At 52.1% G+C, this 27,665-nt stretch overlaps 1 protein-coding gene and 1 long non-coding RNA gene across 6 annotated transcripts; one reads left to right on the forward strand and one right to left on the reverse strand.

The window, feature by feature from the left end:
* Window positions 1–1,218: 1,218 nt before the first annotated feature.
* On the reverse strand, window positions 1,219–24,245 carry FGR (FGR proto-oncogene, Src family tyrosine kinase). Of its 5 annotated transcripts, none has more exons than XM_010380372.2 (13): window positions 24,091–24,244; window positions 13,919–13,981; window positions 12,513–12,751; window positions 11,864–11,966; window positions 10,447–10,545; window positions 6,103–6,206; window positions 5,766–5,915; window positions 4,618–4,773; window positions 4,364–4,543; window positions 3,776–3,852; window positions 3,356–3,509; window positions 2,152–2,283; window positions 1,219–2,055 (listed from the first exon to the last, which is right to left on the reverse strand). In XM_010380372.2, the coding sequence occupies exons 3-13, from the start codon at window positions 12,736–12,738 to the stop codon at window positions 1,847–1,849; spliced, it is 1,590 nt and encodes a 529-aa protein (XP_010378674.1). In that variant the 5' UTR covers window positions 12,739–12,751; window positions 13,919–13,981; window positions 24,091–24,244; the 3' UTR covers window positions 1,219–1,846. The 5 variants fall into 5 exon arrangements, 4 of the variants coding, with proteins under 4 accessions (XP_010378674.1, XP_010378676.1, XP_010378675.1 ...); XM_010380374.2 differs by lacking the exon at window positions 24,091–24,244 and adding an exon at window positions 15,755–15,842; XM_010380373.2 differs by lacking the exon at window positions 24,091–24,244 and adding an exon at window positions 15,305–15,434.
* LOC115900777 lies at window positions 23,475–26,380 on the forward strand. Its single transcript, XR_004060427.1, has 4 exons — window positions 23,475–23,574; window positions 24,485–24,673; window positions 25,805–25,896; window positions 26,064–26,380. It is a non-coding gene; the product is annotated as an uncharacterized LOC115900777 (long non-coding RNA).
* The last annotated feature ends 1,285 nt before the right edge of the window (window positions 26,381–27,665 follow it).

Here is a 27,665-nt window from a genome sequence, read left to right on the forward strand (position 1 = left end):
TCCTCCTCTGCTTGACTATGAACTCCTCCTCCAGTGCAGGGACAGGTCTTATTCATGTTTGTGTTCCCAAGGTCCTCCTTAGCAAAGAGTCAATGCTTTGCAGAGTCAATACTCAGTAATGATTTGCCAATTGCAGCAGTGATTCCCAGCTTCCAGACTCCTTCCCTGTCCTTTCCCTTAGTAAGTCAGATGGTCAACAAAAATTTACTGACGGGAGAGGTGGGAATCTTTATTCCCTGCTCCTCTTGTTTCCACACGGAGGCATTTCAGCTTCCAGAGTTTCTCTAAGGGGAACGAGGGAGTGTGAAGATTCATCGTGGCACAGGTGCACTGCAGGTTGTTCAGCATCCCTGATCCCTACCTGTAGGAGCCAAACAAAACAAACTGCCTCCAAACCTCTCCAAAAGCTCCCTTGGGGACAAAACTCCCCTAGTGAGATACAGTGAGTTAGACTAACCCTCAGGCCTCTCCTCTCTCCTCCCCTCTCTTCTCTCCTCTTTTGGAGAATCTGACAGCTCCAGAGGTTCCACTGTGGTCTTCCTCCTTGCCGTGGCAAAGGAGGCCTAAGGTTGTCCCACTGCGCCTGTGATGAATGGCAAATCCAACGAACTCAGATAAAGAATTAGCAAACCTACTGTACACAGATTGAAGGCCACATCAGTAACAAAGGGGACATTTTAATTTTAATGTATCTTCAGTTGCTTGCCTTTTTTTTTTTTTTTTTTTTTTTGAGACAGAGTCTTGCTCTGTCGCCCAGGCTGGAGTGCAGTGGTGCAATCTTGGCTCACTGCAAGCTCTACTTCCCAGGTTCATGCCATTCTCCTGCCTCAGTCTCCCGAGCAGCTGGGACTACAGGCGCCCGCCACCACGTGGGCCTGGCTATTTTTTTTTTTTTTTTCGTATGTTTAGTAGAGACGGGGTTTCACTGTGTTAGCTAGGATGGTCTCGATCTCCTGACCTCGTGATCCGCCTGCCTCGGCCTCCCAAAATGCTGGGATTACAGGCTTGAGCCACTGCACCTGGCCAGTTGCTTGTCTTCTAAACTCAAAAGCAGATGAGCAGTGGGACTCTGGGTGTTCTAAAACTCCACACCTTGGATGCCCCGTGCTTGGTAGGCATTAGGGCCCTCTCTCAGCTTCCCCTGCTGCTGCCTGTGGCCAAATCTGTCCGTTCACCTCCCATTGACCACCCTCCCTCCCAAAGGAAAGTTCAAGAGTATTTCATGGCTTGAGGATTCATATTGTCATTTTACTTATTTACAGAATCAATAAACCAACGCATACACACTATTCAGAGAGGTGGGAAGCACTCCACAACCTTCTCCCTCAAATCTGGGCCCAGACCCCAGTCCTGGAGCACTGCATCCACCCAGTAGGAAAGGGGTCCAACCAAGACTTTTCCTGACTTTGTAACTTACAGACACAAGAGAATTGAGGGTAGAAGGGAAATTCTTGGCACCTGGACTGGAGTGGGATAAAAGGAGAGTAGGAAAGCAGTGATAGGAGAGAAGTGAGGAAGGTACATACAGTTTTATAAATAACTAGACAAGGTCTGAGCACTTTGGGTGCGGGTGGAGTGAGAAAGGCTAGAGGCATGTAGGGGCCTAAGTGGGAAAGGAAGAAATAGTGCTTGGGGCCAGAGCGGATGAGGGATCAGCTCTGGGCCTCCTTTTGCCCCATCTGTAAAGTGAGTGAGTTGCCCTAGGTGGTGTCAGAGCAGGCCGCCTCCTCGGAGATGCTAGGACTCTATGGGCTTCTAAGCCAGCCTAGGGACTTTGGAAAAAGAGCTCTGGGGATTGGCAAGGACTGGGGGTCACCACCAGAGAGGTGGTTGATGCCCGGACAGGCTATGTCTGATCCCCGGGCTGGTACTGTGGTTCGGTGGAGGTGAAGTAGTCCTCCAGGAAGGACTGCAGGTACTCAAAGGTGGGCCTCTCCTCCGGGTCCAGACGCCAGGTCTGTTCCATGGCCTCATACAGGGACGCTGGGCAGCCTGGAGGGCATGGCATGTGGTAGCCCTGCTCCACCTGTTCCAACACTTCCCGTTTACTCATGCCTGAAGGATGGGGCTCTGTCAGTCAAAGGGCCAGCCAGGAGGAAGCCTTTCCCTGTGACCATTCCCTACCCCAGCCCTACCCCTGGCGAGGCAAACCTGGGTAGGGGATTCGGCCCTTGGTGATGAGTTCCGTGAGCAGGATCCCGAAGGACCACACATCTGACTTGATGGTGAATCTGCCAAAGAGGGCAGCTTCTGGGGCTGTCCACCTGATGGGGAACTTGGACCCTGGAGAGGATGGGGGAGCAGGGAAAGTGAGTGAGGGGGTCCCTGGAAACAGCTGGATTAAGAGGATGGGGTCTGGGCGCAGTGGCTCATATCTGTAATCCCAGCACTTTGGGAGGCCAAGGCAGGCGGATCATTTGAGGTCAGGAGTTTGAGACCAGCCTGGCCAACATGGTGAAACCCCATCTCTACTAAAAATACAAAAATTAGCCGGGCATGGTGGCAGGTGCCTGTAATCCCAGCTACTAGGGAGGCTGCAGCAGGAGAACCGCCTAAACCCAGGAGGTGGAGGTTGCAATAACCTGAGATCGCACTGCTGCACTCCAGCCTGGGTGACAGTGAGACTCCGTCTCAAAAAAAAAAAAAAGAGAGAGAGAATGGAGACTTTAGGGATGAGGATCTTGGGGATCCTGAGCATAAGGGTCTCTGGGCGTAGTAGAAAGGACATGGTATCTAGTCAACACCTACTATGTGTCGAGTATAGTGATGGGCACGTTCCAAACATTGCAATAATTCTCATCCTAATAACAGCCAATACTTGGCTAGCCTTTCCTGTGTGCCAGACACTGTTTTAAGTGATATGCATGCATTAACTCATTTAACCCTCACAAAACCTCCATGAGATAGAGACTCATTTTACAGATGAGGGAAAGGAAGCACTGATTAGTTAGGTAACTTGCCCAGATCACAGAGTTAATACCTGGCTAGGATCCATACTCAGGCATTCTGGCTAGAGAAGTCCCACTGTTGCACGTCATTGTCTTTCATTTAAGAATTATAGCTGTGCCTGTCACATAGCAGGTGCCTGGTAAACATCTGCTGATTTGCTGTTATCTGAATATTTTCACTTTACAGAAGAGAAAAGGCAGCTTCCAGAGGTCAGGTGACTTGCCCAAGGCCACATGGCTGGTAAGTGGCCGACCTGGGATTTGAGCCCAGAATTGCCTCTCATACTACATCAGGATGGGGGTGACTCGGGTGACCTGGGGTGAAGAAGGGTTCCTGAGTGTGTGGGGCCCCATGGAAGTCCCTTGTTGCATGGGGAGCTCTTGGAAGGTGGAGTGAGGCAGGGCACCTTGGCAGGGGTTGTACTCATCGTCCTTGATGAGACGGGCCAAGCCGAAGTCTGCGATCTTGCACACCAGCCGCTCCCCGACCAGGATGTTGGCTGCCCTCAGGTCGCGGTGAATGTAGTTCATGCGTTCCATGTAGGCCATGCCCTCAGCTACCTGGGGGGCCAAAGTGTGGAGAGATGGGAGCTCATGTGGACTCACAGCACCGTGGCCTGTGTGAAGGGTGAGGGACCATTTGAAAAACCCACTTTCCAGAGGGGGAGACTGAGGCCCAGAAAGAGAGGCAGTACCTCTCAGGCACAGCTGGAGGCACAGCTGATGCAGTGGGCGGGGCCGCCCTCCCAGGCGTTTGAAGGGACAGAGAATTTGTGAACAGTTAATAGGTAGGAGGTCCGGGAGGTAAAGGCTGCTGGCCCAGTTACCTGGGCTGCCATGTCCACCAACTGGGGCAGCCTCAAATCCTGGCCCTCCGGGTTCTTGAGGAAATCCAGCAAGCTGCCTGGGAAGAGGAAGCCAGAACGTCAGCGGCAAACCCCTAGCCCGGGCCCCAGCCCCTCCTCCTCTCGCTTGGCCCCGCCCCTCCATCCCCGCCCACCTGGACCCGCCCCTCACTTAGGACCCCGCGGGTATCTCAACCCCTCACTTGTCTCGCCCTGGCCCTGCTGCCAGACACGGACTCTGCCCACATCTCGTTTCTTCTGTTCCTTGGTGCCCCGGACACGACCCACTCAGACTCCGCCCCAGACCCTCCCTCATTCCCGATTCTGCCTTCGTTAGCCCAAGCCCCACACCCCCAACACCAGAGGCGCCGCCCCCAGCCCCAGATCCGTAGTGGTCTCACTCGGCCCGGCTCCCACCTCAGCGCTCCAGTCGTTTTACACACCTGGTCCCTTAGTGGGACTCTACCCATTGTCCCTCGTCCCTCACAGATCGCGTCCCAGGTCCCACGCCTGAAAACTCCCCTCTTAACTTCACCCCAAATCCCGCCCGACCAGGCTCCGCCTCCTGACCGTGACACATGAACTCGGTCACGATGTAGATGGGCTCCTCCGACACGACGGCGTACAGCTGCACCAGCTTGTCGTGCCGCAGCAGCTTCATGACCTGCGCCTCCTCCAGGAAGGCCTTCGGGGACATGGTGCCTGGCTTCAGCGTCTTCACCGCCACCTTAGTGCTGCCGTTCCACGTGCCTGCTCGGAGGCTGTCTTGTCAGGACCCTCTCCCCCATCCCAGGCCCTCGCCCCGGCCCCCGGGAGCTCCGTACCCAGCCACACATCCCCAAAGCAGCCGGTGCCCAGCCGGCGCTCCAGCGTGATGGAGCTGCGGCTGATCTCCCAGGCGTCCTTAGCCAGGCCCAGCGTCTGCGGCTTCATGATGGTGCAGGGCGCGGTGAGCAGGTTGCACAGCCCGTCATTCACCTCTAGGGGAGGGGTCATGGGGTAGTCACAGGAGGGCCAGGACACCCCTTTCCACTCCTTATCCTATCCCAGCCTGGTGCCAGACCCTAAGATCAGTTATAAGGAACTATGCCCCAAATGAGGTCACAGGCCAGGAAGAAAGGCAACTCGACCCACTGAATAGGGGAACATGTTGGTGCCCAAGGAAGGGAGTGGCACCCAGAGGGAGAGATGATCCCTGTAAGCCTTTTGTAAGGCCTGGGGGCCTTCCCATAGGAGGTAGCCTCCAGCTGGGCCTTGAAGGATAAGGTGGGATTCTCACAGGTGGAAATGGGGTTGGGGATTCCAGGCAAAGGTGTGGACATGAGGCCCATGGTCTTCCATGGACCTCATCCTTGACATAACCAATCAAGGCAGAAACGTGGGCATTGACTCCTGCCTTGCCTTCACCCCCACAGCCAATTCTCCACCAAGTCAGGCCTATTCTGCCTCCTACCCAGCTTCAGAATCATCTGCTTCGTCTTTACTCCACTGCCACCAATTTAGTCTCCACCACCTCTCACCTGGACAACAGCCCCTGCCTTCTGATGGACCCCTCATTCTGCCTTGTCCCCTGGCATCCAAGCTCCACCAGCAGCCAGAGTTTCTCACAAAAGTGAGACCAGCCTCTGTCACCCCCTGCTCAGGGCCCTGTGATGATGGCTCCCTGTCTGCCCACAGGGCAGTCCTGGTGCCTTGGTGGGGCATTCAGGTGGCACAAACACTCCATCAAGTTTCCAAAAATTGAGGCCTTGCGGCAAGAAACTGACCAATGCCTTGCTCAGTTATTAGGAGGTGCTGCTTGGTGATGGACTGCTTTCCTCCAGAAGCTCACAAAAGCTCCTGGCCTAGGAGGGGTCTGGTTTTGGTCTGGCCAATACTGCTTGGTAGACCCTTCCCTTCTCTGGGCCTCAGTCTCCCCATCTGGACAATGCTTCAGTGGGTTGGTTCAGGGATCTGAGGCCCCTGCCCTCACCCATGTAGTGCTGCACCAGCTCCTGCACCGAGTTGAACTGAACCCGTGTGGTGATGTAGTAGCCACCCGTGTCCAGCTTGCGAATCTTGTAATGCTTCACATGATCGCCTCTGGTCTGATCCCAGTCCCGGATGGACAGGGAGTAGGCACCTGTGGAGAAGGATCACTTTGGATCTGCTGTTCTCCTCTCCCCTACTCTGGGAGCTGGGAGAGGCCCGACAGCAGCATCCCTAGGACCTGGTCCCAGTCTTGGCCTTGACCCAAGCACCCTACCGCTCCTAGCCCTACCCCAATGGTTGGGCCTCCCAGTCACCTTGGCGCATGGCACCACCCCTACCTTTGGTGGTCTCGCTTTCCCGAATGAGAAAGGCCCCCTGGGGGTTGCCTGGCGAGAGCAGCTGCCTCTCTGCATCCTTTCTCCCAATCTTTCCAAAGTACCACCTGTTGGGAAAGGCAGGCAAGAGTCAGGTGTGCTCTGCTCAAACCTCACCTCAGCCTCCTGTGCAGTCACTTCACAAGTCAAGACTCCATTTTCCCCATGTGTCCAGTGGGGCTGGTACACCTGCTTCACAGCCTGGTTGGGAGGATCACAGAGAAGGGGAGTGTAAAATGCCTGGCACACAGTAGGTGCCCAGCAAAGGTTAGCATCTCTTCTCGTTAGGTTTCTCTTGAATTAAAATTGCTTCAAGCCCAGTCATCAGGGTGCCACGGACCCTCAGTTCATCTCACTCTAGCCCCTCTGTGCACTCATTTTACAGATGAGGAATTTGAGGCTCAGAGAGGGAAAGTGACCTGTCCACAGGCTGGCTAATGAGATCTACCTAAAATCCTCTGCTGCTCACCCTAGTTCTTTTTTCACCACTCCAGTAATCAGATCACTCAGATCCTTCCCCCACCCCCACCTCCAAATCCTTTCCTCCTTTGGTCTCCAGAGCAACATGGTCTCCTGCTTCTCTTCTCTCTGGCTGCTCCTGCCCCAGCTCCTGCTCTTCTTGCACTCTCTTAGACTTGGATGTTGTCCTAAGTCTAAACTTCAACCTCAGGCCTCAATCACTCCTCTCCCTTGGGGATTCTTTCCAGGACTGAACTGTAGCCTTAAACCAACTGTGCAGGTACAATGGGGGAGCTGACGTGACCACAGGTGCCATAGAAGACTCAGATGATCATGAAACTGGCCTGTGGCCATCTTGGGTTGAATTAAAGGAGCCTCCTGTTTTCAAACCAGGGTGGTGGAAGTCTTAGTGGACCCTGGGAAAGTCAGTCCGCCCCTGGGTACTAGGCACAGTTCAGGAAACAGGAGAAGGCACTGGCAAGTGGTGTGTCCAAGAGGGCAGGCGGGAGGGGGACGGAGGAAGTGTTGAAGGACTGTATAGACAGGACACGTTGTCAAGTTTTTTCAAAGCCCTCCCCCCTCCCACACGCATGACATTAGCTACTTCCTTAATAATCAGTATAATAATAACAGCACGTATTTCGTGCTAGGGTCTGCCTTAATACATGTATGTATTTACTTAATTCTCCTAACAACGTTGTGAGATAGCTACCATTGTTAACCCCCATTAGACAGTCAGGGCTGCAGTTGCTAAAACAGGAACCCAGGCTGTCTGCTTTAGGGCCTGTGCTCCTAACCACACTACCCGTAACCACAGCACTGCACTGAGCACCTCTCAGCGCTTGGTGACACTGGCTCCAAGATGTGGACACAAGCATGAAGCTCCCCAAACCTCCTGTCCTCTGCATCATTGTCCCTCCTCTCCTTCATGCCTCCTACCACCTCCCCAGACTTGGGCCTCACTGCACTTGACCTCTGAACCTCGCCCACCCACTCCTGCTCAGCGATGCCCACCCACTCCTGCTCAGTCATACCCACTTCCTGCCAGCAGCCTCCACCTGCATGCAGCCTCTCCATTCCAACAACCTCCAAACATGCCCACATTTCTCCCTTCCCCAAAGGAAACTATTCTAAGTTCCATCTTGCCATCAACATTCTGCTGTATCTTCTCGCCTTCCCTTCACGTGAAAAAGTGCTTCGCACTTGGGTCTCCACTTCCTCACCTCCCACTGCCTCCCAGGTTCTGCTGTCTGGCCTCCGCCTCCCACCCTCACACAGAGAAATCTCTCACCAAGGTCACCCCCACTGCCAAATCCAGTGGTAGCCTCTGACACGCCCTCTCTAGTTTCCTGAAGCTTCTGTGCTCTCTTGATTGTTCTGACTTGGGCTGGTCTGGATTTCCTCACTTCTCCAGTGGCTCCTTCTCCTTCGAGGGCAGCTTTCCCCAAAGTGGGGTCCTAGGGCCAATCTTTTTCACTCTCCGCTCTCTTCCTTAACCCTCTATATAGCTTTTAAAAAATTTTTAATTAGTTAATTTTTTTGAGACTGAGTCTCGCTGTGTTACCCAGGATGGAGTGCAGTGGCTCCATCTCGGCTCACTGCAACCTCCACCTCCCAGGTTCAAGTGATTCTCTTGCCTCAGCCTTCTGAGTAGCTGGGACTACAGGTGCCTGCCACTACACCCAGCTAATTTTTGTATTTTTAGTAGAAATAAGGTTTTACCACGTTGGCCAGGCTGGTCTTGAACTCCTAACCTCAGGTGATCCACCCACCTCAGCCTCCCAAAGTGATGGGATTGCATGCATGCCTCACTGCCCCCTGGCCCCCTCCTATATAGCTTTAATGATCATCTTTACGCTCATGGGTTCCACATTTCTGCCCTAGCCCACTGTGCCCTCTGCAAGGATCATAGCAAACAAACTGAGGAGTCTTAGTGCCAATTAGGAAAAGGTGCCCCTTCCTCTGGGCTGATTCAGGGGCATGGATTAGCATGGGCTGGTTGCCTGCCATACAAAGCACAACCTAATCAAATTGCTGGCAGCCTCCTCCACCTGGATGTTCCTCTCCACAAACCACAATCCAACAAGTACTCCCTAGAACTCATGAACCTATACCTGCTCCTGTGTTCCCTGCCTTAGCAAATGGTGCCATCATCCACCCGGCTCCTTAAGGAGATTTTGAGTCACCCTTGATTCCTCCCACTCCCCATAACCCAAATCAGTCACAGAGTCCTGGATTCTCACTTTGCAGTCTCATCAATCCCTTCTTTTCTCATATATGTATGACATTTGTGAGGATAGCTTTTTAAAAGCTTTATGAGCCTCAGTTTCCTCATCTGTAAAATGGGGACAATAATAATATCAAGGGGCTGGACATGGTGGCTCACACCTGTAATCGCAGCACTTCGGGAGTCTGAGGCAGGAAGATCACTTGAGGTCAGGAGTTTGAGACCAGCCTGGCCAACATGGTGAAACCCTGTCTCTACTAAAATTACAAAAATTAGCCAGGTGTGGTGGCGGGCACCTGTAGTCCCAGGTACTTGGAAGGCTGAGGCAGGAGAATTGCTTGAACTCAGGAGGTGGAAGTTGCAGTGAGCCAAGATTGTGCCACTGCCCTCCAGCCTGGGCAACAGAGCAAGACTCTGTCTAAAATAATAATGTCAAGGCCGGGCATAGTGACGCATGCCTGAAATCCCAGCACTTTGGGAGGCCAAGGTGAGAGGATTGCTTGAGCTCAGAAGTTTGAGATCAGCCTGAGCAACATAGCAAGATTCTGCTTCTATAAAAAAAATATATATAAAAATTAGCCAGGCATGGTGGCACACACCAGTAGTATCAGCTACTCAGGAGGCTGAGGTGGGAGGATCATTTGAGCTCAGGAGTTTGAGGCTGAAGTGAGCTAAAATCATGTCACTGTACCCCAGCCTGGGCAACAGAGCACGCCCTTGTCTCTTAAAAAACTAATAATATCAACAGTGTTATTGTGAGAGTTAAATGAACCAAGGTGGTAAAAACTTGCTGTAGTATACTTGCTCAAGTATATAAAGACATTCAATGAATGATAAATTTCTGCCTCTTGGGCCAGGCCTCAGTGGCTCATGCCTGTAAGCCCTGAACTTTGGGAGGCCAAGATGGGCGGATCACTTGAGCTCAGGAGTTCAAGACCAGCCTGGGCAATATTGTGAAACACTATCTCTACTAAAAATACAAAAATTAGCTGGGCATGGTGAAAGAATCATCTGAGCCAGGGAGGTCTAAGCTGCAGTGAGCTGTGATTGTGTCACTACACTATACTCTAGCCTGGGTGACAGAGTAAGACCCTGTCTTAAAAAAAAAGAAAAGAAAAGAAAAGAAAAATTCTTGCCTCCTTAATAGAATTAATTCCTAGTAATGCTCCCTTGCACTTGTTCAGCACTTTACAATTTTTTAAAGCTCATACACTGTTGTTTTTACTGGGAGGCAATATGTATAATGCTGAGCAAATGCAGCCCAACTATCTGGGTTCATACATCAGCTCCACCACTCACTAGCCATGTGAACTCGCACAGGATATTTACTTTCTCTGTGCCTCAACTTCCTCATTTGTAAAATAGGGTAATAGTAGTTTCTAACCCTATTAATACACAGACAGTACTTTCAATAGTGCCCCGAACATAGTACGTGCTCTCTAAGTATTATCTACTATTATTATTATCAGTACAATCTTCTTTTATTCTGACAATGACCTTACAAAATTATTAGATAAGGAGACAGGCTCAGACTGGAGCAATGACTTGTCCAAGAGGTGGCCTTGGAGTCTGGACTCCAGGGTCCTGTCCATAGGGCTGGCCTTGCCGCAATCCTCACTTACTCTTCAGCCTGGATGGAGTCAACAGGGGCCACATAGTTGCTGGGAATGTAGCCAGTTTGTCCGGAGCTGAGAGACCGAGCCTCCCACCAGTCACCTTCACTGTAGGCACAGAACAGGGCATGGTCAGCAGCACCCCCAGCCCCCAAGGCACCCTGGGGCCAAGCGGAGCCACACAGGTCTGCAGAGATGAATCCTGCCAACCCCTCATCTTGGACACCCCCCACCACCAGCGCTTTTGTCTGCTCTGCCCCAGCCTCCTCAGCTGGGCTGGGCTGGGGATTGGGAATACAGTGGACAGCTGACTAGGTCACTTCCCCACAGAAAAGGGCTACACATTTCCTTCTGGATAAAATCTAGACTTCTCAATGTGGCTTAAAAAGCCTGGCAGAGGCCAGGTGTGGTGGCTCATGCCTGTAATTCCAGCAGTTTGGGAGGCCGAGGCAGGCGGATCTCCTGAGGTCAGGAGTTCGAGACCAGCCTGGCCAACATGATGAAACCCCATCTTTACTAAAAATACAAAAAATTAGCCAGGCATGATGGCTCCTGCCTATAGTCCCAGGATCACTTGAACCCAGGAGGCGGGGGTTACAGTGAGTCGAGATTGCACCACTGCACTCCAGCCTGGGAGAGAGAGTGAGACTCCAACTCAAAAAAAAAAAAAAAAAAAAAAAAAAAAGCCTGACAGAATCTGCCTCTGCCTACCTCTCTAGCCTCTGTTCTCTCCCATTCTGCATCCCATATTTTATGAACCACCTAAGGTGAACTACTTTGTGGTTTTCAGAAGTTATCATTTATTCTCATTCTCTGTCACTCTCTTCCTCTTTTCCTCCCTCTTCCTTCACTGTCGATTCATTTTTATTTTTTATTTTTTAACTATTTATTTATTTTTTTGAGATGGAGTCTTGCTCTGTTGCCCAGGCTGGAGTGCAGTGGCACGATCTCGGCTCACTGCAACCTCCACCTCCTGGGTTCAAGCGATTCTTCTGCCTCAGCCTCCCACGTAGCCAGGATTACAGGTGCACACCACCATGCCTGGCTAATTTTTATGTTTTTAGTAGAGACAGGGTTTCACCATGCTGGCCAGGCTGGTCTTGAACTCCTGACCTCAGGTGTTCCACCGCCTTGGCCTCCCAAAGTGCTGGGATTACAGGCATGAGCCACCGCACCTGGCCGTCTATTTCATTTTTATAGCCTCAGCTTAAAAATCACCTCCTCCAGGCCGGGTACAGTGGCCCAACACCCACCCACCCCCCACCCCACCCCAGCACACAGTTGCAGTCACCCAGGGTTTTTATTTTTATGTATATGTGTTCGCAACTAGGCTGGAGCATTCTGAGGCTAGGGACCAGGTGGGATTCCTGTCTGGGTCCTGCTCCCAGCCCAGGCAATGTTCTGACTAGGTGGCCTGGTCACTTACGTATTGTTCAGGATGTGGAACTTCTCGCCCTTGGTGAAGGTGAGGTCATCCTCAGTTCGAGCCTCATAGTCATACAGGGCAATGAACAAGGTCACTCCAATCCCTGCAGAGTCAGGGCTACTCAGCAGGGTAGGGCATGGGGCAGAAGCACCAAGGGGGCTGCACCCCCAAATTCCTGTTCCCCAGCCAGGCGCTGCACCTACCCACTCCTCTAGTGCCCCGGTTCTCAAAGGCCTTTGGAGTCCAAGGAATTTCAGATTTGGTCTCCACAGCTTAGGACACACAACTTCAAGCCCATTCCTCCCACCATGGAGGATCCCCTTGTTGCCCACTCTTCCTCTTCCCCACCAAGAAGACTTCCCATCTGGGAAGTGGCTCCTAAAAGGGCAAGAAGTTTCTCTTTGTCACTTGCATCTGTCACAGGGTCATGCCCCTCTCAGCCTGGGAGTAGAGCTTCCTGACCCTCCCCTGCAGACTGTGGTTTCTGACGGTAGGGCTGTACAGACTCCCTCAGCCTGTGTGACCTTGAAAGCGGGGTTGTGTCTGCCACATCCTACTGGAGGCTCCTAAGGGCAAGTCCGCTCTCCTCTTCTTCCCTCAGTTTCTCCCAGGATCCAGGCAGCACCTGACTCTGGCCCCCTGGACTCACCTGACACACCCCTGATGGTGCCACTATCAAGGAAGCCAGGGTTGATGGCCTGAGGGGAGAAGTTGCTGTAGTTGGGGATGTGGACAAATGATGATGCAGGCTGGGCCTTAGTGGGGTCAGGCCCATAGTGGTCTGCTGTCCCATAGCTCCTGAAGTCCCCTTCCAGGCCAGCATCCTCTTTGGCCGTGGCCGCCGGCTCCAATTTCTTGCAGAACACACAGCCCATTCCAGGTTCCCTGCTACAGAATGGGGCATGCCTCACTCAAGGGGCCCTGCCAGGTGCACCATTCTGTGCACACACGTGTACGCACATGCTCATACGCTCATACAGGCACATGGCTTTCCTTCTTGGGCCTAGATTGGGGTCCTTCCTCTAAGGGAAAAAAGTGGAGCCGGGCCACCTACTGTACCGTTCAGTCTGCCTCGCAGTATGTCCTCGCTCAGTGCTTCTCTTCCCATTGGCTCATGTCTATGTCTCTGGGGCTGGCTTTCTACATTGGGATATTGCTATGCTTATTTGTATATTTTTGCCTCCTATTGCTTTGTTTTTTGTTTTGTTTTATTTTGTTTTGAGACAAGATCTCACTCTATTGCCCAGGCTGGAGTGCAGTGGCACAATTATAGCTTGCGGCAGCCTTGATCTCCTGGGCTCAAGTGATCCTCTGGTCTCAGCCTCCCAAGAACTGGGACTACAGGTGCGTGCCGCCATCCCTGGCTAATTTGTTTGATTTTTAGTAGAGACAAGGTCTTGCTATATTGCTCAGGTTGGGTCCTATTGCTTTGACATGTTGTGTTTCTTTGACTCTTTCAGTGTGCTTGTACATGTGTGTCTTTGTGTGTCTCTAAGTATGGGTGAGCTTGCCTGTGTGGGTATGCATGTGTGTGCAGCTCTTTATGGATGACTGTGTGTCTGTGTATGCAGGTTTGTGTGTATATGACAGTGTGTAAAAGTCTCTACGTATGTGTTTGGCTGCATGTGTATATGTCTGTAAGACTGTTTGTGTGTATGTGCTTCTGTGTGAGTATATGTGTGCCTGTCTGTGTGAGTGGGTGTCTCTGTGTCTGTGTGTCTATGAATGTGCACGTAGCTCTGTGTGGGAGCAGTGTGCCTGTCTCTGGATGTGTGTATCTCTGCGTGGATGTCTATATATCTGCGCATGTTTGTGTGTGAGTGTGTGTGAGGCTGTGTGTCTGCACCTGGAGAGTCACTGCAGAGGGGGATCAAGGCCATTTCCTGTCATGGGTCCAGTCTCCAGCCTCTCAAGCTGCCTCATTCTGGCTCCCCCATCTGTTACCTAGCAACAGGGTCCTTATAGAAGGACGGGGCTGTGAGGAGTTGTGGGGTTCAGGAAGGCCACCCCCACCCTGTTTCGTGACCCTGAAAGCCCTCCGTCCACCCCACTTACCCCTTAGGCCCCTACTCCTGGGTCAGTGGGGCTGCGGCATGATCCTTGGGAGGGGTCAGAGACCTGAGGGTGAGACGGAAGGACAAGGAAGATGAAGGCTCTGCCAATGTCTCTGTCAGCAGCTGCCCAGCCCCTGCCCTCTTCAGAAAGCCAGAAGGCCTGGGCTCTGCCCCAGCATGACTTCTGCCTTCACTTTCCTTCCTATCACCCCTGGCACACTTACACAACCACTGTCACACAGGGCACACCACCCACACCAGCTCTCTTTCACACTCATACTCACGGGACACACCAGCACAGTCACGCAACAACACTCACAGCATGCATTTGCATGAGTGTACGTGCCAACACCATCACACGCCAACAGAGGCTCTAACAAGCCCAAGCTCACAATAACACACACACATACACATGCACATATACATGTGGTGCCTGCCAGGTTACCTGATGAACACACTCGGACACGCATGATTTTGTACATTATAATCATCTCTCTAACAGGATTTCTATCAAGCCATGCTCAGCTCCCTCATAGTCCCCAGTCACCTTCTCCTAAAAACCAGTTCTTCTGGCCGGGCGCAGTGGCTCATGCCAGTAATCCCAGCACTTTGGGAGGCCGAGGCGGGTGGATCACAAGGTCAGGAGTTCGAGACCAGCCTGGTCAATATGGTGAAACCCCATCTCTACTAAAAATGCAAAAATTAGCCAGACGTGATGGTGGGCGCCTGTAGTCCCAGCTACTCGGGAGGCTGAGGCAGCAGAATCACTTGAACCCAGGAGGCAGAGGTTGCAGTGAGCCGAGATCGCACCACTGCACTCCAGCCTGGGTGACAGAGCAAGACTCTATCTCAAAAAACAACAAACAAACAAACAAACAAACAAACAAAAAACAGTCCTTCCTCTGAACCCTGCTGTGCTCCCAGCCACTCTAGGGTTCCATGTGGTGGCTGAGTGACAGTGGATACCTGCCTCCGGAGCTCTCCCCCTATCCCCATAGCAGGGAAAGGACCACGTCAGAAGTTGGGGCCACCAGAGTCCCTTGGGAAGGCCCACAATGAGCCAACTCTTTTCTGGCAGCTGTATCCTCTGAGCAACAGGGCAGGAGGTCATTGAGCAAGGGTCCCCCACACCCTGCCAGAAACTCTGCCATTGCAACACTCAGAGAGGAACTGACTGGTGAGAGAGCTTGGTTTCCTAAGATGTGAGAACAATGGAGAGTTGAGGGTGGGGCTGATCCAGTGAACCCTGATTTGCCCCAGAGGGCCCCCAAGGTCCTAGAAGCAAGGACCCCCCAGCTTCTCCTCTTGATCCCCAGTCCAGTTACCCTTACAGATATTCTCTTCCTCTTCTCTCTGGGTCCTGTCCTTCCTTCCTAGCACCACTCACCTCTTCCAGGGAGTCTTCCTGGATCCACCAGGTCCAGTTGCCTGGCCAATGGTTCCGTCACATCAGTGCTTTGGTATCCACCCTAGCCCCACCTGCCCCTCTCACCCTTTGCTGTAAGTGTGCTCTCATGTGTGTGTTGGGTGGGGGTGGGAGCCTCACACCCATGTGGTGAACTGTGGGATGGGCTGTGGTGAGAAGCCTGCCCTAAAATAGCCCCTGTTCACTGGACCCTGCCTGAGACCTTTGCCCTGGGACTCCTCCCTGGGATGAAACCACTGTGTCTGAAAGGCCCCAGGATGCTACAGGGCTAGTTAGAGCCAGGGCAGAAAATAGAGGTGGAGGATTGGAAGCCATCCAGGGCCCACGGGGAGGGATTTCAGGGACTGGTGACAAGAGAAATGGGGCTAATACAAAAACAAGGGTGAGGCCGGGGGGCACAGTGGCTCATACCTGCTATCCCAGGACTTTGGGAGGCCAAGGCAGGATGATTGCTTGAGCCCAGGAGCTTGAGACCAGCCTGAGCAACATAGGGACACCCTGTCTCTACAAAACAAAAATTTTTTAATTAGCCAATCCTGATGGCACCCACCTACAGTCCCCGCTACTCGGGAGGCTGAGGTGGGAGGATTGCTTAAGCCTAGGAGTTTGAGGCTGCAGGAGCTGGGATTGTACTGCTGCACTCTACCCTGGGAGAGAGAGTAAGATCCTGTCTCTACTTTAAAAAGAAAACAGAAAAACCTAGGGTGAGAATAAAGACTTCTCACAGGAAGACACACACACACCTCAGATGGTGCACCGTGCTGATACTCAGATCCACACAGCCCTTCAAACCCCTTCTCAGATGGCACGTTACCTCAGCTGCCTCATGCACAGTCTCCAGGCTACTCTGCACAGATTCTTAGCACAAACATCTTTAAGTGTACACACACCCCATATACACACACCTCCAGCCCTCATCCGTCTGCACATAGATGCTCATGCACACGCATGTGCGCACACACACACATCCTCTATACAAGAATAGCAAATATAGAATTTATAGCACTTACTATGTGCTGGCCACTGCATTAAGCACTTTACCTATATTATCTCATTTTATCCACACAATCCTATGATTTAAGTATTATTATTATTATTATTATTAATTTATTTATTTTGAGAAGGAATTTCGCTCTTGTCACCCAGACTGAGTGTAATGGTATGATTTTGGCTCACTGCAACCTCCACCTCCTGGGTTCAAGCCATTCTCCTGCCTCAGCCTCCCGAGTAACTGGCACCACCATGCCAGGCTAATTTCTGTATTTTTAGTGGAGACAGGGTTTTCACCATGTTGGCCAGGCTGATCTTGAACTCCTGACCTCAAGTGATCCACCCGCCTTGGCCCCCCAAAGTGTTGGGATTACAGGTGTGAGCCACTGCACCTGGCCTAAGTATTATTATTATTGATGAGGCAACTGAGGCACAGAGAGGTTTGGAAACCTGCCCAGGGTTGGCTAGTCACAGTGGCTCATATCTATAATCCCAGAACTTTGGGAGGCCAAGGCAAGAGGACTGCTTGGGCACAAGAATTCGAGACCAGCCTGGGCAATATGGCAAATTCCAGCTCTATAAAAAATGCAAAAATTGGCCACGCACGGTGGCTTACGCCTGTCACTGCACTCCATCCTGAGTGACAGTGAAGCTCCGTCTTGAAAAGAAAAAAAGAAAAAAAAACTCCAAAAATTAGCTTGGCATGGTGGCACGTGCCTCGAGAGGCTGAGGCAGGAGGACCGCTTAAGACCAGGAGGTAGAGGCTGCAGTGAGCTATGATCATGCCACTGCACTCCAGCCTGGGCAACGTAGTGAAACTCTGTCTCAAAAAAGAAGGCCACAGATATGATGCATCCTGGTGTTTGGCTCCAGAATCTGAGCTTTCAAGTCCTTCTCTCCATTGCCCATCACAGATACAGAGAGATGCAGCCATTCCTGCTGGCATGCACAAATGCAGATGCCCCCACACTGTCCCCCTGCCCCCCACACAGGGACACACACACACTCACACACACACACACACAGATATACACAGCTCTCTCCGGTGACACAGACCCACACAGAGCTCTCCTCTATAGAACATAGACTTATACAATCTCTCATGTTCACACACAGATACAATGTTGCCACTTCCAATAATACCCACGTATATATTGCCACAACATATCTACATCAGACCAAGGGGATCCCTGAATTCTGCATGCCCAGAATGGCTGCAAGGGAGAGACTATCAGCATCTGAGAAGAAAGCTCTGTGGGCTCAGGAAGAGCCCTGGCAGGGCTGACAGTGTCGTCAGCAGGCAGAGGTAGGCAGCTCTTGAGTCTTACCACTTCCAGACTTGATACAGACCAAAGCCCTTGCCCGGCCTGGCTCTCTGGGGACCAGTATGCTGAGGGGTCAGGGGATGTAGGGCACAGGGTATGGCATTTGCATGGCCCAAGGCAGTGAGGGGCCACACTGCATGTAGCCATGTTCATGCTGTTTTGTCAGAGGAAAGAAAGAGATGGGGAAAGATAGAAAAAGAAGAGGCAGAGAGAGAGAGAGAGAGAAAGAGAGGCAGAGTTTGAGAGATACAGGGAGATAAAGAGAAAGAGCCAGAGACAGCTAGAGAGACAGAAAGAGAGACAGAAGGAAGAGCCAGAGACGGAGAAACACAGCGTGGTATGCTGGCAAACTGACTCTCAAAAAAAACCAAAAGCCCTGATCTGTCGCATTTTCTGATTTCCATGGTGTAAATATTCCCACCATGGCTGATTTAAAGCTACCAAAGTGAGTTCCTGAAAGCTGGAGTGGAAGAGACGCACAGAATGAACTCCCCTGAGCCAGTAACTAGCTGGCTCCAGCACACACTGCCAGAAAGAAACAGAGACAAAGAGACAGAGGCAGAAACGAGAATTAAGGAGAAAGAGTAACCGAGAGACCGAAAGAGACAGAAACAAGAGAGAGGCAGAGATGAAGAGAAGGAGAGAGAGAGCTAAAGAGACAAGGAGGGGAAAAGACCTCGGCGGGAGAGCAGATTGGGTTCACTCTGCTCAGGCATCTGCATAAAAATAGCCCTAGGACTCGTCATCCTCCCCTTACTCTGATCTCTATGTGCCACCAATCCTTTGGGGAGAAATGTGACTTCCTAGAAATCTGGGTGGCAGTAAAAATGTGCTAATTTATTAAACAGTTACACAGTGACTAGCATCTTGCCAAGCAATTCCCAGTCATGGTCTTATCTGGTGAACCTATGGGGTGGGTTTATGACTGCCCTTATTTTACAGATGAAGAAACTGAGGCACAGAGATGTTAAGTAACTTGCCTAAGATTACATTGTGACTAAAGGATGCTAAAATGCAATACTGATCAATTTGTTGCCAAAAACCACTGTAACCACTGGTCCATTCTGCAATCCTAGTAGAAGCAATAATGCAAGCTTGTCCAACCCACAGTACGTGGGCCAGATGTGACCCAGGACAGCTTTGAATGTGGCCCAACACATATTAATAAACTTTCTTAAAACATTTTGAGATTTTTTTTTTTTTTTTTGAGACAGGGTCTCACTCTGTTGCCCAGGCTGAAGTGCAGTGGCATGATCTTGGCTCGCTGCAACCTCTGCCTCCTGGGTTCAAGTGATTCTCCTGCCTCAGCCTCCTGAGTAGCTGGGACTACAGGTGTGCTGCCAACATGCCCGGCTAATTTTAGTAGAGACGGGGTTTCACCATGTTAGCCAGGATGGTCTCAATCTCCTGACCTCATGACCTGCCTGCCTCGGCCTCCCGAAGTGCTGGGATTACAGACATGAGCCACTGCACCCGGCCTTTTTTGCAATTTTTAAAAGTCTGTCAGCTATCACTAGTGTTAGTGTATTTTATGCATGGTTCAAGACAATTTTTCTTCTTCCAGTGTGGCCCAGGGAAGCCAAAAGATTGGCCACCCCTGCAATAATGTGTGTCTTTTAAGGAGCACCTAGTGTTCTGAGCCCTGTGCCTCATCCTCTGAATCCTTGATCCAGCAGGCAGGGCACAGGTGGAGGGAGGGAAGGGTGTGGGAGAGAGAGAGAGAGAGCCATATCTGCCCAGATTTTCTCAGGAAGTCACTGAATCTGAAGAAGCCAGGTCTCTCTTTTCTCAGCACTGAACTTGGCTGCCTGCTAACGCCAGAAAGGGGGCAGCTCAGAAAGTAGTCACAGCATCATTCTGGGCACTTAGTTCTGTTTATAAATATGTCTCTTGAGCATCTGGTTTACAGGAGTTGGCTCCAAGATCCCCATCAGGGTCAAAATCAGGTTACGAGTATCAAACTGAGGTCCAACCCTGGACCATAGTGCTCCCCACTTCAACATCTGCCCTGTGGCCCTCCCCAGCTCCATTCTTCAGTAGCTCTATGATCTTGGATCTTTGACATAAGCCTCTGAGCCTTAGTTGTTGCATCTGCACCTTCTGAGCAGTTGTTGTGAGGGCTTCATGACATGTGGCTCTTGCCCGATGTGCAGTGGCCAAGTGTGACCAATAACCAAAACCAGAATGGCCCCCAGGGACCGTTTACAACTCCACCCTTTCTTTTGCATAGGGAGAAGTTACTTTCCCAAGATGACACAGTCAGACAGGGGATTCAAAGTCAGGACTATTAATTCAAGTCCAGAGTTCCATTCCCTCCCCCATGGCTGTGTTCTCCAAAGCCTGAGCAGGAGATCATCCTGTTCCTAACTAGTGAATGTCATACTTCCGGTCGAACACACCACCCCTGTCATATGGCAGCTGGTCACCCAGCAGGGAGGGACCCTGCCTCCCACCCATCCCTACTGCTGGACATAGGAACCCCAGGTTCACCCATTCTTTTTCGAGGCCCATACTTCCCAAAGCTATGCCAGTTCTTTGATGTAGACACAGGATGTCCTGCCCCCGCAACCCTCACCAAGTATCTGTGGGATCTAGAGGCAGATTTAGGCTCACATTCTAGCCTGCCTGACAACTGGCTTAAGGCATTGGGCAAGTCAGTTTATCTCCCTGAGCGGCAGCATCTTTGCCTGTAAAATGAGAATACAAATGTCTACTTCCTGGGGTTGCTTCTCGGCATCAAATGGGGTCTCATCCCTGAAAGCATCAGACATACAGTAAGTGCCCAGTGAACTTTCACTTCCCTCCTTTCCCTTGAGGAAGGTCCTCCATGGCAATGATGGTATGGGACCAGAGGGTACAGGACTGGGCAGGGCTGAGAAGAAACAGAAGTTCCCAGGGTGAGGTGAGAGGGCTGAGCTGGCCCAGCTGCCTGGGAAATTTCACCAAAAGGGAACTGGGACTTAGGGCAGGGGCAGGAAACCACCATCCTGCAAGAGTTCCGGCTTCTCCTCCCGGCTCTGGGCTGATGGGGGCAGGCCAGGGTTGGAGGGGCAGGGAGCAGGTGACTCCCATCCCACTGTGCTGCATCTCTCACTAGGCCCTGTCCCCCAGACCGGGCTTCCATCCCTCATCCCCAGTCCTCTCACAGAGACCCTTCACCCCGCTGAACCCCAGTGCCTTTGCTGAATCCCCATCTCTCTCGCTGAGGCCCCCACAGCTCATTAACTTACTTTCTTTCCTTTCTTTCTTTCTTTCTCTCTCTCTCTCTCTCTCTTTCTTTCTTTCTTTCTTTCTTTCTTTCTTTCTTTCTTTCTTTCTTTCTTTCTTTCTTTTTCTTTCTTTCTTTCTTTCCTTCTTTCTCTCTCTGTCTCTCCTCTTTCTTTTCTTTCTTTCTTTCTTTCTTTCTTTCTTTCTTTCTTTCTTTCTTTCTTTCTTTCTTTCTTTCTTTCTTTCTTTCTTTCTTTCTTTCTTTCTTTCTTTCTTTCTTTCTTTCTTTCCTTTCTGTCTTTCTTTATTTCTCTTCTTCTTTTTTCTTTTTTTTCAGACAGTGTCTCATTCTGTCGCCAAGGTTGGAGTGCAATGGTTCGATCTTGGCTCACTGCAACCTCCATCTCCCAGGTTCAAGCAATTCTCCTGCCTCAGCCTCCTGAGTAGCTGGGATTACAGGCATGCGCCACCATGCACAGCTAAAATTTTGTATTTTTAGTAGTGACGGGGTTTCGTCATGATAGCCTGGCTGTTCTTGAACTTCTGACCTCAGGTGATCCACCCACCTCGGCCTCCTAAAGTGTTGGGATTACAAGCGTGAGCCACTGTGTTCGGCCTTCATTAACCCCCTTTCATCTCACACGATCCTTTCTTGAGGCCTCGAAACTGCCTCCTGAAGAAGACATGCCCACCCAACCCTGTGTGACTCCACCACCACCATGGTGAGGCCAGGTGTGTGCAGGGGGTGTTTGGGGGTAGCCTTTACCCTCCATGTGGTCCCGAAGCCATCAGCAGTTTTTTCCACTTCTTGTGGGTAAAAGTGGTTTTCCACCTGTTGCTGAAAACCACCCACTAGCCTCTAAAACACAGCTCTTTAGGTGCCATCTGTCCTGGGACTCAGGATTTTCGGGAGATGGGAGCCATGGGGGTGTCCAGGGGCAGCTGAAGGATGAGAGTCTAGATTTCAGTGTGGCCAGACAGGAAGCCCCCTCCCCGGTTCCTCAGGGGAGGGGGGCGATGAGGGGGACATCCTGCCTTTTCCCACCTTAGATCAGCCCAGTCTGCTCCCCGTGGGAAAAGCCCTGCCCCTGCTTCTCCAGCTCTGGGGTTCCCTACTCAGCCTTCTGAGGTCTGGCCACTTCCTTTGCCACATCAGCCCCAGATGGCTGCAGAGAACACCCAAACATCCACTTGTATGCTCAAGGGTTCATGCTCATTCACTCAGAGCCCAAAACATATAAACACTCACACCCTCACTGGAGGAGGGCATGAGAGCACCTACTCACTGGAACAGGAAGCAGTCATGAAGCCCCGGAATCCCACACCCTCCTCCCCGGTGGGGTCATGAAACTTGGTCTGGATGAGGTAAGGATTCAGGCCTCAGCTCAGGCTACATCAGAGACGAGATGTCCTGGACTTCTGGTCCCTACTGTTGGCCCTGCAGGTCGCCAACTCCCAAACCTCCATCTTCCCATCTGTGAAGTGGGAACAGGGTCCTGCTCTCCCATCACCACCACAGTCGGAAGGATGCCGAGGACATCAGGGTCCTTGAGCGTACACACCCGAGGTGTGGCCAACTGGGTGCGGCACCAGAGAGGGTGCGAGACAGATTTCAACTCTGCTGACCTCGCCAGTGTGGGCCCTCATCAGAGCCATAGGCTGTTTATTTAGATGCCAACTGAGCGCTGGTCCCTGGAGGCCCTGTCAGTGAGAGCTGGGCTGTCTGGTCCCCATCCATGCTTTTTGTTGTTGTTTTTTACAGACAAAATCTCGCTCTCTCACCCAGGAGCTCTCACTGCAGCCTTGAACTTGTGGGTTTCAGCGATCCTCCAGCCTCAGCCTCTGGAGTAGCTAGGACTATAGGCAGGTGCCACCACTTCTGGCCTTCCGGCTAACTATATTTTTTTGTAGAGACAGGATGGGGGTCTCCCTGTGCTGCCCAGGCTGGTCTCCTCTGCATGCTTTTGAGAAGGTGAAGGGGAGGCTCGCTGAGTCAGGGATAGCCCTTAACCCTTCAGGACACTCAGCAAAAACTGCTCTCTACACCTGATCCTCGTGGGGGAAGGGTGGACACAAGGATCATTTCTCCTCATAGTTCAGATGAGGAAAAGGAGGCCCAGAGAAGCCCCGTAACTTGCCTACAGTCACACAGCAATTAAGGGCCCAGTCTTGCTAACAACCCAGGTCTCTCAAACAGCAGATACTCCAACTCAGGATCTCTGAACACAGCGGCATCGCGCCCTCCTAAGTCGGGAAGCCCACCCCCCCACCCACCAGACCGAGGATTCAAAAACGGGACGCAGGTGGAGAGCAAAGGGGGCTGCTCCCGCCGGGAGCCCCGCGGCGGCCCAGTGCGGCCCGCCCTCGCGTTGCCATGGAGGCAGCCCCTGCGGGCACTCGCGGTCAAAGGCAGGATTTCCGTCGGGGAGGCAGCAATACCCGGATCCCGCGGGGAGCGCGGGCCGAGACCGCCGCGGGCGCGGAGGGGGCGCCCGGAGAGGCCAGTCCCTGCTGAGGGCGGGGACTTCCCCAGGAAGCGGGGACCCACGCCTTGCGCGCAGGGAAGGAGTCCCCTGCAGCCCAGAACCCACCGCAAGGGCGGGCTGGGAGGGTCGCGGCAGCCTACGTTACCCTGCGGGCTGTGGGCTTCACCCCGACTTCGGCCGGCTCGGAAAAGGGGAACTTCCTGGACCCGCAATTGCACCTCAGGTTCTCCATCCTCCAGAGACCGTTCTCCTCGACCCTCTTCCCGCCAGCTCCCTCACCTGTTCCCTCCAGCACCCCCACCCATTTCCCTTCTCCCGGACCCAGCAGACCCGTCGGCTTCTCCCCGAAGTCCCACTCCCATGATCCCTCCAGTTTCTCCCCCAGACCCTCCTGGGGTTCCCCCTTAGTCCTTCTCCCCCGCCTGTCTTAGCCCCCTTCCTAAACTCTCATAAGTCCCCTCCATTTTACCCACTAGACCTTTTTGGGGTCCCTTTGGTCGGCTTCCCCCGTGCTCCCCTCCGCCCTCTCCCCCAGGTGTATCAGCCTTGCTCTCCAGGTCGCCGGTTTTACTCCTTAGGCCTTTTCGGGCTGGAGTCCCTTTGGCTGTCACCTTGCTCAGGTGTCCCCCCACCCCATGTTCAGGCTTCTCTTCCCCTCCACCCCCAGTCCTCTCCCCAGAGCCCCGAGGGGGAGGACACTGCCTGACCTGCCTAGCCCCCACCCGACGCGGTCTCTTACCTGGAGCCAAATTCTGCCTGGCCCCGGAGCCAGCCAGCCGGGGCTCCAGCAGCCGCGAGTGCCGGCGTGCAGGGAGAACTGGGGTGCTGCCCGCCTCTGACCGCCGCCCCTCCTGGGCAGGGAGGAGGAAGCCGCCTTGGACTTCTCTTATTGCAGTCGCGGCGGGCGGGCGGTGGTGGTGGTGGCGGGGAGACAGTAACGCCCCGGCCCCAAGCCAGCTGCCCGCAGCGAGGAGGCGCCCTCAGATCCCAGGCCCACCCGCCCCCACCTTCCTCCTCCCCGGGTTACGGGAGGTCGGCTCTGTCACTTCCAGACCTGAGTCCCCAGCACGGCCTTCCCAAAGGCCCCCTCCAAAAGTGCAGTTTTCGCACCCCTGAAGCACCTGTTCTTTTAGGATCATTGAATTGGAGGTTAAGAGGGGCTTTTCTCCATCACTGAGGACCAGATCGGGACTGGCCTTACTCGAGTTCTCACAGCCAGTTGACTTCAGACTGCTGTCACCAGAGCCACTGGACATGGATCACTTGGACCCTGTCAGCATGCCTTCCCTTCCTCAGGGGCTGGGCACTGGGGACACAGGGCGGTGAGCAGCAGAGGACCCTCCATTAGGAAGCTGCCTTTCAGAGGACTGGGAAGGGTGTCAGCCTCCCCCACACACCCAAGTTTTAGAAAACTGAGTAACTGGGCAGGGGGCAGTGGCTCAGCCTGTAACCTCAGCACTTTGGGAGGCTGGGTGGGAGGATTGCTTGAGTCCAGGAATTTCAGACCAGCGTAGGCAACATAGGGAGACACCATATTTTGTTTTTTAAATTAGTTGGGTGTGGTGTTGTACACCTGTGGTCCCAGCTACTGTGGAGGCTGAGGTGGAAGGATCCCTTGAGTCAGGCAGGTCGAGGCTGCAGTGAGCTGTGATTGAGCTACTGCACTCTAGCTTGGGTGACAGAGAAAGACCCTGCCTTAGAAAAAGAAAAAAAAGAATGTGGGTTTTGTTGCAGAAAATGATATTTTTTTTTTAAAGAAAAACTGAGTATCTTAGAACATGTGGAAAAAGATTTTTAAAAACAAAAAGAGAAACAGTAGCATCCTCTATCAGTTCCAGTCTCTCTGTCTGGTAGGGTTCCCTGACCCTTCCTCAACCTGGGGTTCAGTCCCCACTCCCACCACTGTTACTTCAGCCTTAAAGCAAGAACCTGGAATATCCCTGCTGTCCAGGAGAGGAAGAGGTGTGGTGGGGAGGGCTGTTTGGTGGAGAGGTATGTGTCAGTTGGGATGTGGTGAGAGGCAGGGAGAGTGTGTGTAAACACAGAGGAGAGAGTGTGTGTGTGTGTGAGAGAGACAGAGAGAAAGAGAGAAAGCAATGACATGATGACTTTGCTTTTGGAACCAACAACTAGGCCACCGCATGCAGGCAGGTGTGTTTCCATGCATGGGCAGGAGCGTGTGGGGATGTGTGTGCATGCACTCACATGCTCAAGTATGTCCCAATGTGACTGGGGTAACAGAGTGGTGGGATGGAGATAAGAATGCTTTTCTCTTAGGAAATGGGAGGAGGGATGAGGAGGAAGACAGAGGAACCAGTGGCGGTACAGGGTCTCTGGAAGAGTGGCCTTACCCTAGCCGGGCAGCATCACCTCCGCCATCAAATGCTCCCTGCCTGGCCATTGGCCCACATGTTCAATTAGCAAACAAGCAAACATTTATCATTGTGTCTTAGGTGCCAGCCTTAGGGAAAACAGAGATGAGACACTGGTCCCTGCTCTTGGGGGATCCCCCCAATCTATCATGCTCGCTGTGTCATCCATCAAGGTCTGGCTCACAGGCATCTGCTCAAGAGGCCTTTCCTGATTGCTGCCTCCTACCCACTCCGCACCCCCAGCAGAACCTCAGCATCTTGTGCCTGGTGCACCACTGGTTCCTGGGGGATGGGTGTGTGGGATATGTTTTCCTCAAGGGCAGGGGTCTGGCTCTTGTAGATGCCTCCAGTACCCACACAAGGCCCGGCACACAGTAGCAGGCTTTCTGTGTATAGGAACACATGAATCAACCAAAGGACAAAGGAATGAACAGGTGAACAAAGGAAAGCCCAGTGAAAAACTGAATAATGGAAGGTAAGAAAGAATGAATAAAGAAATTCAAGAACTGATGACTGAATAAGCAAATGAATGGAAGAACAAAATAACAACATTGCTTCTCAGGTGGGGCACCGTGACTGACTCCTGTAATCCCATTGCTTTGGGAGGCCGAGGCGGGCGAATCACTTGCGGTCAGGAGATCGAGACCAGCTTGGCCAACGTGGTGAAGCCCCGTCTCTACTAAAAATACCAAAATTATCTGGGCGTGGCGCCGGTGCCTGTAATCCCAGCTACTCAGAAGGCTGAGGCAGGAGAATCGCTTGAACTCGGGAGACGGAGGTTGCAGTGAGCTGAGATTGCAGCACTGGGCTCCAGCCTGGGCGACAAAGCAAGACTCCGTCTCAAAAATACATAAATAAATAGAAATTGCTTCTACTTTTTAAAATATATGTTGGGCCACATTAGTCCCTTGCTTAAAATCTCCCCGTGGCTTACCTTTCATTTTGCTTGGAAAAATAAAAATACAATATATACGATACCATAATAATAAAGAATGACAAAATCCAGCAGCTTTGTCCTGTCCTCTGAGGCCCTGTGTGCTTGGCCCCTGCCTCCTCCGCAGTCCCACCTTGAGCCATCTTTCCCTTTACCCACATTCGGATCTTTTTCAGTTCCTAGAGTACATTGAATTTTTTTCTCATGGCCTTTTTACATGGTGTTCCCTCTTCCTAGGCTTCTCTTCTCCTTGCTCTTCACGGTACTGCTTCCTTTTTATTCTTCAATTGAAGTGCCATCTCCTCAGGGAAGCCTCCCCTGACTGCTCCATCTAAGGTCTCCTTATTCTTGGTCTCAGCATCCAGTTTGTCTCCTCCATGGCTATCACCATCTGGAATTACGTATTTCTGTGTTCATTGTTTTTTGTCTCCGGACCTCTCTTGACGAGATTAGGGCTCTGACCCAGTCTGAGGTTAGGAGACAGCTAGCACTTCTTAGGATGAGACAAGTGGATTCTATGCCCTCATTCATCCTTTCAGAATAACCTTGATTAGGAGCACAGACTCTGGGCCCAGACTGCCTGCTTTGCAGACCAACTCTGCCTCTTCCTAGCTCCAAGACCTTGGACAAGTTATTTCACCTTTTTTTTTTTTTTTTTTTTTTTTTTTTTTTGAGACAGAGTTTTGCTCTGTCTCCCAAGCTGGAGTGCAGTGATGTGATCACGGCTCCTTGTAGCTCCCAGGTTCAAGTGATTCTCCTGCCTCAGCCTCCTGAGTGTCTGGGATTACAGGCATGAGCCACCACATCCCACTAATTTTTGTATTTTTAGTAGAGACAGAGTTTCACTATGTTGGCCAGGCTGGTCTCAAACTCCTGACCTCAAGTGATCCACCTGCCTCGGCCTCCCAAAGTGCTGGGATTATAGGTGTGGGCCACTGGGCCCTGCCCAAGTTATTTCACCTTTCTGTACCTCAGTTTCCTCATATGTAAAATGGAAATTTAGTAGAC

This window comes from Rhinopithecus roxellana, chromosome 12 (genome assembly GCF_007565055.1).
Source record: "Rhinopithecus roxellana isolate Shanxi Qingling chromosome 12, ASM756505v1, whole genome shotgun sequence".
Lineage (NCBI taxonomy): Eukaryota > Metazoa > Chordata > Mammalia > Primates > Cercopithecidae > Rhinopithecus > Rhinopithecus roxellana.